General features: G+C 40.7%; 1 protein-coding gene across 1 annotated transcript in view; it reads right to left on the bottom strand.

Annotated features, from left to right (window-relative positions):
• Positions 1-13,443, bottom strand: part of smpd3 (sphingomyelin phosphodiesterase 3) — a 61,421-nt gene that overhangs the window by 7,876 nt on the left and 40,102 nt on the right. Inside the window, exons 3-4 of the mRNA XM_066713866.1 lie at positions 10,342-10,417; positions 591-749 (exon numbers count right to left, since the gene is read on the bottom strand). Of these exons, the coding sequence (XP_066569963.1) occupies positions 591-749; positions 10,342-10,417 (235 nt within the window). The remainder of the gene's footprint in view (positions 1-590; positions 750-10,341; positions 10,418-13,443) is intronic.

Genomic DNA, 13,443 nt, shown 5'->3' with positions numbered 1-13,443 from the left:
ACGAGCTGAGATTAGGAGCTCTCCCTTTAAGAGAGTGCTCCTAATCTCAGCTCGTTACCTGTATAAAAGACACCTGGGAGCCAGAAATCTTGCTGATTGATAGGGAATCAAATACTTATTTCTCTCATTAACATGCAAATCAATTTATAACTTTTTTGAAATGTGTTTTTCTGGATTTTTTTGTTGTTATTCTGTCTCTCACAGTTAAAATACACCTACCATTAAAATTATAGACTGATAATTTCTTTGTCAGTGGGCAAACGTACAAAATCAGCAGGGGATCAAATACTTTTTTCCCTCACTGTATATAGTATATCTATACTGATTAGAAATGGTAATTTTTTGATTTTTAAAGCAGAAGAGATAAATAAACTAATTGCACAGACAGTAAAACCTCACCTGCTTCATTGTGCTACAGTGGCCTGTTTCTTTTGTTGTTTTTTTGTTTTTAATTTACAGTTAGATGAGGTACCAGCTCAGCACACTGCCTTGGGGAGGCACGGTTCTCTAAGAGTGCGTCCCCTGGAGAACAGGAATATTGAACCTCCCTGTGCCGCAGCCTCTCTGCACTGCATTGCAGCTCCGCTCACCTGAGGAGCAGTTGTCGAAATTGAGGTCCCCCAAAATCACATCGAATGCCACCTGATCCTCGGGCCCCTGCGCCCCATTGGGATGGGAGGTAGATTTCCGAAACTCTGACAGCCAGGCCAGGAGCTGATCCAGCTGCTCGCAGCGAACTGCGGCATCTCCTTTGAAAACAATAGGGACACCATTAAATATTAAACTATACAAATACTTTTTTTATATGTATTTCCAGCAGTACAGCTTTAAGGAACATTTATGTATAAAGAGTGTTGGCTCTGCAGACTCATCTGTGGTGATAGAGGCCTGTGAATAATAACACCTTGGCTGTTGCACATTCACTGGCTGATCATCTGCGGCCCACCTTGCTCCTGAATCGGTTTATGCACATCGGATGAAAATGTAAAGCGACTTACAGCCACTGCTTCTGTGTTATTCGTAATTATGGCTGCTCTGACCGCAATGCACACCGTACTGCTGTAACTATTCCACATTGCTGCTTGTATATGAAGCACCCCTTAACATAATTTTGCACTGTATTTTTTTACTCAATTTTAGTTCATTCAATTTGATTAATACTTATATTGTGTATAGTATTTATGTATGCACTTATTGTAATATGTAATGTGCATTCTTTGTGGCAGTTGGGATTGAGCAAAACCTGCTGCCTTATAATAAATGTAATAATAAATAATAAATCATAATAAATGGAGAAGGCTTGTACTTCTGCCAACACCATAATGCGTATTGTCACAAAACTTTGAAGGTAACACAGTAGCTCAGGGAAACCACTAAAAACATGACCTGACCCCAATCTAGAACACATCTAAGCTGAAGAAACCAACATCTCTTAATCTAGTAGAAACTGCTCTGTGGGAGAATTGGCACTGTATCCCTCTTCACTGTATATACAATGCCTTTCCGTCAATAAATCATGTGAATTAAGCCAAAGAGTGGGTCTCCACCCTATTAAATACACTATCAATGGCTTTCTTTTTTATTTATTTGTTTTGTTCCAGGACCTTTGGTGTCATGTCGTAATTACATATTCTTACAAAAATTCTCCCAGAAGTCTACTACAGTCTGGGAGCAAATCCAGTGAATCTGCTGTAGTCAAACGATAGAATGTTGCTTGATCGATCAGCGTGTCTGGCAAAGTGAAATGGCACATTTCACAGTGAAATAAAAACCATTCCCACTTTAATCAATGCAAATTATTTATGAGTTGACGACATCAGGAGAAATGGAGGCTGGATGAAGGCAATTGAATTTCATCTCCTACACATTCAGCTCTGACACCTGCTGTTATAAAGAAACAGCTGTAAGTTGGTGAAATGTAGATGGCAGCCCCCTGAGGCTCATTCTTAAAGCGATATTTCAATTCAGACCAATAGTGTTGCAAATAAAAGGTACCAAGAAATAGAAGTGCTACCATAATAAAAAGGCTTAAAATACTTTTCGCAAGCCAATCACACTTCAGCACTTCAATTCAAAATATCAAAACTTTGCATTGCTCTGCATGAATGAGCCACACAATGTTTATCTTTTACCCATCATGCACTGAGTTTCTGACTTTTTAAACCAGTGTTGATTTGAAAAAAAATCAAAACAGGACAGATAAATCTGTGGATGTCAATTTTAAAGTTTTTTGTATAACAGTTTTTTTCCTTCCAATTTCACAACCTCTGAGAGCTACAAAGATTACAGTTGAAAATCGACAATGTAAAATATTTGGTCAATATGATAGGCCTATATTTTTCTCCCAAGAATTTGTGATGCAGTATCAACTTTTTCCTTCTAGGACTTATTCACTTTTTCATGGTTTTAAAACCAGGATTATGGAACCTTGGACCAGATGGCCAAATTAAGCTGACATGAGCAGGATCAAAAGTATTTTTAAAACATCTTTATAACAATTTTAACAGGAATAGTCTTTTACTTTTTGTAAGACAGAGGACACATACAAATACACACAACTAAAAGGATTTTACCACTTGCTACAACAATGCAAACATAAAAATATAACACATCTATGGCATCTTTCAACCACAAGAGGTCACTACTTCATTCTTATTCAGCTGCATCTGACAGGCTAAGCTTGAGAATAAACTACATTTGAGTCCTTAATAATTTGAATATAAAGGTTCAAAAACACATAAACTCATTTCAGTAATTCGTTTATTCTTCAGCAAAGTCTTCACGCTGATGTTGCTAAGTGTGAAGGTTACAAAAGTTGGTCTTTGATTATATGTCTGCATTAACACTAACACCCATATACCTATGTGTGGTGAATTTTATTGTATGCAATGTGGTTTAATCTGTCAATTACTTTATATTATACATATATATATATATATATATATATATATATATATACACTAACCTAAAGGATTATTAGGAACACCATACTAATACTGTGTTTGACCCCCTTTCGCCTTCAGAACTGCCTTAATTCTACGTAGCATTGATTCAACAAGGTGCTGAAAGCATTCTTTAGAAATGTTGGCCCATATTGATAGGATAGCATCTTGCAGTTGATGGAGATTTGTGGGATGCACATCCAGGGCACGAAGCTCCCGTTCCACCACATCCCAAAGATGCTCTATTGGGTTGAGATCTGGTGACTGTGGGGGCCAGTTTAGTAAAGTGAACTCATTGTCATGTTCAAGAAACCAATTTGAAATGATGCGACCTTTGTGACATGGTGCATTATCCTGCTGGACGTAGCCATCAGAGGATGGGTACATGGTGGTCATAAAGGGATGGACATGGTCAGAAACAATGCTCAGGTAGGCCGTGGCATTTAAACGATGCCCAATTGGCACTAAGGGGCCTAAAGTGTGCCAAGAAAACATCCCCCACACCATTACACCATCACCACCAGCCTGCACAGTGGTAACAAGGCATGATGGATCCATGTTCTCATTCTGTTTACGCCAAATTCTGACTCTACCATCTGAATGTCTCAACAGAAATCGAGACTCATCAGACCAGGCAACATTTTTCCAGTCCAATTTTGTCCAATTTTGGTGAGCTTGTGCAAATTGTAGCCTCTTTTTCCTATTTGTAGTGGAGATGAGTGGTACCCGGTGGGGTCTTCTGCTGTTGTAGCCCATCCGCCTCAAGGTAGTACGTGTTGTGGCTTCACAAATGCTTTGCTGCATACCTCGGTTGTAACGAGTGCTTATTTCAGTCAAAGTTGCTCTTCTATCAGCTTGAATCAGTCGGCCCATTCTCCTCTGACCTCTAGCATCAACAAGGCATTTTCGCCCACAGGACTGCCGCATACTGGATGTTTTTCCCTTTTCACACCATTCTTTGTAAACCCTAGAAATGGTTGTGCGTGAAAATCCCAGTAACTGAGCAGATTGTGAAATACTCAGACCGGCCCGTCTGGCACCAACAACCATGCCATGCTCAAAAATGCTTAAATCACCTTTCTTTCCCATTCAGACATTCAGTTTGGAGTTCAGGAGATTGTCTTGACCAGGACCACACCCCTAAATGCATTGAAGCAACTGCCATGTGATTGGTTGGTTAGATAATTGCATTAATGAGAAATTGAACAGGTGTTCCTAATAATCCTTTAGGTGAGTGTATATATACAGTGGGGGAAAAAAGTATTTGATCCCCTGCTGATTTTGTACATTTGCCCACTGACAAAGAAATGATCAGTCTATCATTTTAATGGTAGGTGTATTTTAACAGTGAGAGACAGAATAACAACAAAAAAATCCAGAAAAATGCATTTCAAAAAAGTTATAAATTGAGTTGCATGTTAATGAGGGAAATAAGTATTTGACCCCTTTGACTTAGTACTTGGTGGCAAAACCCTTGCTGGCAATCAAAGAGGTCAGACGTTTCTTGTAGTTGGCCACCAAGTTTGCACACATCTCAGGAGGGATTTTGTCCCACTCCTCTTTGCAGATCCTCTCCAAGTCATTAAGGTTTCATGGCTGACGTTTGGCAACTCGAACCTTCAGCTCCCTCCACAGATTTTCTATGGGATTAAGGTCTGGAGACTGGCTAGGCCACTCCAGGACCTTAATGTGCTTCTTCTTGAGCCACTCCTTTGTTGCCTTGGCTGTGTGTTTTGGGTCATTGTCATGCTGGAATACCCATCCATGACCCATTTTCAATGCCCTGGCTGAGGGAAGGAGGTTCTCACCCAAGATTTGGCGGTACATGGCCCCGTCCATCGTCCCTTTGATGCGGTGCAGTTGTCCTGTCCCCTAGCAGAGAAACACCCCCAAAGCATAATGTTTCCACCTCCATGTTTGACGGTGGGGATGGTGTTCTTGGGGTCATTCCTCCTCCTCCAAACACAGCAAGTTGAGATGATGCCAAAGAGCTTGATTTTGGTCTCATCTGACCACAACACTTTCACCCAGTTCTCCTCTGAATCATTCAGATGTTTATTGGCAAACTTCAGACGGGCCTGTACATGTGCTTTCTTGAGCAGGGGGACCTAGCGGGCGCTGCAGGATTTCAGTCCTTCACTGCATAGTGTGTTACCAATTGTTTTCTTGGTGACTATGGTCCCAGCTGCCTTGAGATCATTAACAAGATCCTCCCGTGTAGTTCTGGGCTGATTCCTCACCGTTCTCATGATCATTGAAACTCCACGAGGTGAGATCTTGCATGGAGCCCCAGACCGAGGGAGACTGACAGTTATTTTGTGTTTCTTCCATTTGCGAATAATCGCACCAACTGTTGTCACCTTCTCACCAAGCTGCTTGGCGATGGTCTTGTAGCCCATTCCAGCCTTGTGTAGGTCTACAATCTTGTCCCTGACATCCTTGGACAGCTCTTTGGTCTTGGCCATGGTGGAGAGTTTGGAATCTGATTGATTGATTGCTTCTGTGGACAGGTGTCTTTTATACAGGTAATGAGCTGAGATTAGGAGCTCTCCCTTTAAGAGAGTGCTCCTAATCTCAGCTCGTTACCTGTATAAAAGACACCTGGGAGCCAGAAATCTTGCTGATTGATAGGGGATCAAATACTTATTTCCCTCATTAACATGCAAATCAATTTATAACTTTTTTGAAATGCTTTTTTCTGGATTTCTTTGCTGTTATTCTGTCTCTCACTGTTAAAATACACCTACCATTAAAATTATAGACTGATAATTTCTTTGTCAGTGGGCAAACGTACAAAATCAGCAGGGGATCAAATACTTTTTTCCCTCACTGTATATCCCAATTCTAACAAAGAGTCCATTCAGGACAAAGTCCCCTGTTGCTACTGTGACAGCTTTATTGGGGCTTCAGAATGAAAAGAAGCAATAAATCGATGGATGCTGACACAAAGGTCGAGGTGGCTGATGCCAAAGTTAATGTACTGAAAAGAATGTGCCTTGGTTCCCACAGTATCTAGGTAACTAATAGAAGAGGAAAACTGACATTCTTTCAATAAAAACTCAGATTGTAGTTTGGATGCTCTGGAACATTGTCTATAGACCATAACTGTTGATACCGTTATCTGATTGAAGATTGATTAATTTTGGTATTAGAATACTGTTAGCTAATTCCAGTGAATCAACTTAAACTGCATTCCTAGCCATGGTGATTGGAATTAAATTGCTTGCCCACATTGAATGGATTTGAATATTACATTAGATCCTTCGGACTGTTCAGTATCAGCTATGAGATTTTCATGATTCATGTATATTCATTTCACATTTACCTAAATCTTCATCTAAATCATGCTTCTTTAAACACATGCACATCGTCAGGACTTGCGTCTGAGTCTTAAGGTCTTTCTCATTTTCTTTTCACTTGCTCACTGTTTGAATATATGCATGTATATCTGGAGTGTCAAACAACATCCATTACCGTACTGGGCCCTCAGCCAGTTAATCAAAGCCTCCTCACAGATACCTCACCCCACCAATGACGAGTGAGCAGAATGTCTAGAACACATGGAGCCAAGGATGCTAATTTCAATAGCTGTTCGGTATGTCTGGAAGTCACGATAAGGACAACACAGGCCTACTGAGAAGAAATTGACAGCCATGTGACACAGGGACACTTTTACAGTTTTTCAATACTTTCAGTCCAGTTACATAAAACACCGCAGTTGTTCTCCTGTGCCACAGTGTTACGTAGTTGGCACTGCCAGGAGTGCAAACTCTCGCAGCTGGCAGGCCTGTCCCCTTTGTTCTCCCTTCGGAGATATGCTTCAATGACATGCCATCCATGCAGAAACGCGGAAGGAGCAGGGGTCTCTACTAGGTTTTCGCACAGTGGAGGAAGGCAGCTCTGGCAAAGCTAGCACTGTTATCCCCGAGTGAAATGCGAACTGTTCCTATGGACCGTCACAAAGGCTGCTAGCTTTTGACATTTATTCAAAATCTACCTGCCTCCAAATGACTCGTGTGCCAATGAAAACAAGTTGATTAACACTGAGTCTCTTTGTACTCTATGCAGTAAACTCAGGATGAATAGCTCACCGCACCACAGGGCTGATTGTTCTCGAACACCTGATTGCATTTGAAATAGAATCCCTTTTAAATACAAAGCAGCTTCCTTGTTATGTCTGCATTTCTATTATTTGTGTGTCCCCAGACAATATACAGCTCTGGAAAAAAAGAAGAGAGAACTGCAAGTTCAGAAATGTTAAGTGGTCTCTTAATTTTTTCCAGAGCTGTATTTTCATTTTACAAACCCATCACAGTCTACATCCTCCTTACATTGTCAGTGGCATGGTGAGTTTTGCGTTAACAAATACCACAAACAAATCTGAACTTGTTTAGTAATCCTAAAATATCTGTGATTAAATTAAGAAATGGACTTGGCTTCACAGCGCTAATTACAGCTTTAAAAGCAGGTAGATTGGACAGAAATAAACACTGACAGCTGGCAGCCTTTGCCATAACATATCAACCCAGCTGAGAGCCACATACAACCATGTGTTCTCCACTGGGCTACTCTGGGACTGGAGTTCTGAAACATCTTGTATAACAGACCCCATATGAGATGCAAATGTCAGGGTAAGATCTTCATGCAGGGCTTAGGGAGTGAACCATAATAAATTAATTACCAACCATATAAATAGCAATTGTTCTGCCCATTTTGGCAGGTGCTCAGCCCTTTCTGTATGCATCAGTACAAACTGTATAAGATACTGACACCTGAAACCATGCAATGATGCTGTGCAATGGGAGGGTTGTTTTCATTCTTGCACACACAGAATGATCTAAAATAATTTGTTGGTTTTACAAAAACAAATACATGTCTGCAGTGGTTTTGAATTTCTGTTCTGTCACTATGCTTGATATTTAGTGCTCATTGGAAGGATAATTCAAATAAGGTGAACACTATCGCTTGGCCACTGGTGTACACATGCTGCAGATTGGAGAGGTGTCTTATCCTTTCTACACTGACCATCCTCTAACAACCCCAACTTTCAAGTACCTCTTTCTGACTGTCCCACTGGGCGGGTGATGCTGTGAAAGCCATTAAGATCTGCCATCAGCCACAGGAGGAGGCTAGAGATCAGTCTCAATTTGCTGAGGTCTGCAGGTTATTGTAGGCAGAGCTGCACAGGCTTCCAGAAGGGCGACGTTGCTCCTCCTTAATGGACTGCAGGCCGCAGTCGCTTATAATCAGTGTCAAACCCGCTGGGGTGGGCGTGTGTGTCTGAACACGATCAGCATAGTGCAGAACTCGAGTCATTCCTGAATCCTGAGGGGTCCTCCTCACTGTGTCTTAACCTGATCCTAGCTCTGAGGACTGAGTAGGGATCCAGGTTTTGATGTATTTTTCAACAATAATGAGAAAAAAAGGCTTTTACTAGACTGAGGTTATATGAAAGTATTCTGCAAATTGCAAATTCCTGTAGGTGTGATAGCTCTCTTTAAATCATCAACTACATAAGACATGAGGAAAGAGGTCAGATAGGATCAATTAAGTAAAATTTACTAATTAAGACAGAAATGTCTCAGCCCTTAAGAACCAGATGTGAAGAACACTGGTATACAGCATATAATTCCCACACTAGGACTTAATCCCATAGCATGTGAGTGTTTTCAATGTGATGTCAAGACTTTTAAATTATGAGGATGATGTTGGGAGTCATATTTTACTGCACCAATGACTTACTGATTGTGGAAAGATAGTTTGACACAGGCCCAAAGCAAGCTCCTTCTGTTGATTTGTTCTATTTACAAAGTGATACACATTTTAAGCAGGATGGATGTGTCATTTGATAGAATGGGTTGAATCCTCAACAGTTTTGAAGCTTCCTACACATTTACCAAACCTGACATCGTCTTGTCCTCCTGGGTCCCCTTGCACAACTCTAATCACAGAGGCACTGAGGTTATGCAGTAGACAGATGGTAGCGTTTGATTAAATCTTTAAAACCAACAATGGCACTGTGATGTAACAGAGTGCTTCCCTGATATCTGTGCCCCAGTGCAGGTAGCTATTATTGTTCGAAGATAAGGGTGCCTAACAATATAGTTACCCCTAATGAACTTCAATGGTTTGTCCAAACAAAATATGCAATTAAAGCGACTCTCAAACTCTAAGGCTCTCAAATGCATGGTTAATGCCCAGACTCTTAATCAACGGACGTAAAGATTAAGCACTGAATTTGGGCTCCTCCTCAACCACTCAGCACTTTCCCACCCAAAATAACAATGGACTGAATGACACGCCAGCGGAGTTGCTTGAGTAACTACGTTGAGTGTAGCATATAAAGGAGGCCACTGTCTCTGCATGGTATTAATTAGGATTCAGGAAGGTCTCAGCTGGATTGAGGCAGCAATCTAAGGAACCGTAAGAGAAATTCGTTTAGGAGATTAACGAGCGATAAATCTGCTAGTCTAGCGATGGATCAGTCACACCGCATTTCCCCAGGTCTTGCTTATTCTTTTGTTTTTGCCCTGCGTTTTTTTAATTCTATCTGTCTTCCCAAATAGCACCCGGGCTAAATATAGAAATAACAAGAGTCAGAAATGCGTAGGAGGATCCCAAAATAGAAAGAATATCTGTCTTCATAAAGCATGGAAGTCAGGGAACGAGTAGCTTTAAAAATAGAAAGGGCTTAAAATAGACGTGTTTCATCAAGGTGCCATGGCAACGGGAGCGTACAGTTTGCTGGTGGAGCCCAGCAGAGTAGGGCTGAAACACAGCGGCTGCAGAGGTGAGGAAGATGAGTTTAATTGATCAGTGCCTCCTGTTACTACTAGCTGCCTAGTAACGCTCTGAACCATTAAGTGTCTCTACACCCCAATGATGTTTTCACAATGACTGATTCTCTTTAGACAGCAGACTTACACTCAGCACAGACTAATCTGTAAATCACACTCACATACATTTGGTGCTAAAGACAGGAGGCAGGTTTTTCTGTCCCAAAACACTTAACACACACTTACACTGCTTCTTCTCTACTATTCACAGTCTGCTGTGCAAGAGGAATGGAAGGAAGTAGATACCTATCACCTTCAATTTGCAGAACAGATTAAACAAAACATAAGGATGAATACAGAGAGGTGAAAATACACAAAGCTCTTAGTCTGTGATGAAAATTGGCAAGGGTTCAGAATTCCAATGAAGGCAAGCAAAACAACTTTGGCTTGAGACACAAGGGAATGGCTACATAATTATGGCCTAAAAACATCCAGATTGAAATGAATGTCCCACTATATCTGGTCTAAAAGGACATTAGAAGCGGTAGGAAAAAAATGAAAGGAAATACATGTCTGTGACTATTTTTCTCAGGATATCGTGATAAGATGTCAAGATGTCTCACCTTCTAACGCATGTAAGTGAGTGCAGGAAATGTATCCCACAATTCTTTGGTCCTGAGGAGTGGATCCCACTTGAACCTGAAATAGAAAAGAAGAAACTGGAATCAGAAAAATAGAAAGAAAACTAATAAGGTTTTTCCCCTGTTGTAAAGCATTTGCAGTTCCTGATAAAAATTAACTTTAGAATACACTGGGATTCTTTGCATTGCAGAAAATAGGGGCTGAAGGCTACAAACATGAACCCATAATACAGGGACACTTAGGTATTTAGCTTTAAGAATCTCCTTCTACATGAGAAACAAACTACAAATAAAATTTTCCTGTTTCTGATAAAGACAAAACATTTGCCACACACCATTTAGATTTTTGCAAGCTTTTGTCAAAAAAAAAAAAAAAAATCAATACAAAAATATCTCTTTCTACTGGGCTATGCAAAGCAAATGTTTGCCATAGGTTCTGGCCTCTGGGGTAGAGTTGTGAGTACAACATTTTAACTTAAAATTTACAAGGCAGTTACAATTTTCAACTAGAGCAAGATACCAAAAACAAATCTATTTGATTGATTACATAAATGTGGATAAAGCTATTTAAATAATTATTAAAAAAAAAAAAAATTGAATCAGGGGGAAGGATGTGTTTTGGAAAAATGTTGCGGTTCATTCCTGGAACAAATTTTCCTAATGTTTCCTGATTCCGTAAATCAAAATCCACCCCAAAAAACACCTCATATATATATCATATTTGACCTTTGGGATTGCATATGCAGCAGCACACAACAAAACAACCTACTTGCCTGTCCTCTCTCAGGTAAGGAGGGGCGAGTGAGAGTAACATGGAAATGAACAGTGGATTTATAGACTCAAGAGTTATACAAATGTTAAATCCAGATGATTAAGCTTTCTGTCAGGCTATGGCTTTGTGACAAGAAAGCAGGATTAATCTGGGTTGTTGTCTGGCATTTGTTTCTTGAATTACACAGCTTAACAAAGTTTTACCACTGAGAGGAAAGGAGTGTGGGCTGTTTCCAATGAGGTCAGCCGGTAAGCTGGCTTTTTGTAAGGGCTGCTTGCGATGCCAAAGGGATTGTTTCAAAATGGCGTCTATCATTCACTGGGGAAGAGAGGAGTTCCCCTATGCTTTTTGTCAATTGGAAAGCATGGCATACTTTCAAGCACACATCAAGGACAACATTTAAACCCAGTGTTCTCATCTGTGGCCATCCTCACAGTCCTGTGAAGCCAGAGCCTGCCAAAAGCTATCCATCTGGACATTTTCTTGTTTTTAAATTCAGACCTGCTCTTGCAGCTTATATTCATTCAACTGCATTGACTTTATCAGCTCTGATCCCTCCGGCTTTGTCTTTGCTGTGGGTGTCCTTTAAACCAAACTGAGCATTTACTGTTCAAAATAAATTAGTGTTGCTCCTTGGTAAAGACCTCACTTTGTAATCAGCCCATTTTAAATGAATCCCAGGGCTTTGCTTACCATGTGACAGCATGTATAATACAGCATGTTTCCCTATTGGTTTGGTTTGCTACTGGAATTTCAGAATCCCCTGAAAGCAAGAACCTGGGTCTCTCTTAGCATACACTGAAACACTTACACTATTGGTCTGAGTTTGGTGTCATGTGGAGTAGTGCTGTTTAGCTCCCCTATATGATTGCTGCTTCTCTAAGTGGTCAGAAGTGCATTTGAAGGTGATGATACTGCCATTCACTGTGTTGTACATATTCCTTTAAATACCATGTCCAATATGATTATGATTCTTTTGATATTGTGCTTCACGTATATTCGATCATGTGTCAACTGGGAAATAAAGACTAAAATCATCACCCATGATTCCTGCTGTGAGTCCAGAGGTGGCATTGCAAATTAAGCAAACTTCCAACATGTGTATCATGAGCAACCTACTGCACTGCCTTGACATGCTATGATAGAGGGAAAAGAAACTCTGCAGCGGTGATGCAGTGAGAGGGCAATTTTAACATAATTGTATTGGACATAGTATATCTATTGACCACACCACAGGGTGTTTTGTAACCCTTTAACTTCTAGCAGTCTCAGAGGAACACCTTTCCAGAGATAAGTACAGCAGAGATTCAACCCTCTTTCGTAATCAATGCAAAAAGGTTTTAAACCTTTCACAAAATACTGGTGCTTAATTACAGGAAGACCACATCAAAATACAATATAAATAGTAGTGTATTAAAGGCTGACAAGTTCAGATGAAAATTCAGTAACACTTTATAATAGGTCTCCCTAATTGCAGTGTATTAACACAGTAGGTACTCAGTAACTACATCTTAGTTACTCATAAGAACAGTGTAATTATGCATTTGTTAACATGTACTTAATGTGTAAAAAGTGGGCCATGCCCAATTGCTCAGTATTGCTCCAAAGGGATCTTTACCAGACAAATGTGTACTTCCATATAGTTAATATTTTTTACACATTAAGTACATGTTAACAAATGCATATTGCCGGCAATTGTTTCAGTGTGAATGGGGTTTAATTTAATCAACCAACAACAGGAGATCTAGTTCATTTGGCTTCTGCATTGAGCTCTCTAAAAATCATTAGATGGCACATTGGCTTAACTTCCCCGTTTCAACCAGCGGCCCTGTGAAGACCGTCCTCGCTGCCTCTCACCTCTTAGTGCTCTCAGCACTCAGAGATTGAAGGGTTCATCTTTCTTCATGACTGCTGGGTCGGCCAGTCGGAGTTTGTGTGGAGGGTGCTCAGCCTCAGTCAATGATGCGTACAAGCACGGTGTGGCAGCCTTTATCAGCCACTTCCAGGCAGGCTTTAGAAGACCCAGCACCGGTCGACACCACACAATCAGTCACTGACACTTATCCAGTAGACCTGTCTGTACCAGTCACAGAAACGCGGTGCCGTATAGCCGTTGACTGCAGTGCTTTAGCAGTCTTAGACCATGATGCACAACAGTGCCAAAACTGAGCCTTTATTAATCAGTTAGACAGTTGCACTTTAGGAGAGACTATTGGACACTGATGGACTGTGTGGTGTAGCAGGGCCTGTATTAATCAGCAATAGACAGTAATGCTGATTGTGGGGCCTGTATTGATCAGTGCGATCCCTAG

The sequence above is a fragment of the Amia ocellicauda genome, chromosome 9 (genome assembly GCF_036373705.1).
Source record: "Amia ocellicauda isolate fAmiCal2 chromosome 9, fAmiCal2.hap1, whole genome shotgun sequence".
In the NCBI taxonomy this organism is placed as follows: Eukaryota; Metazoa; Chordata; class Actinopteri; order Amiiformes; family Amiidae; genus Amia; species Amia ocellicauda.
This window is presented reverse-complemented; position numbering and strand designations above follow the sequence as displayed.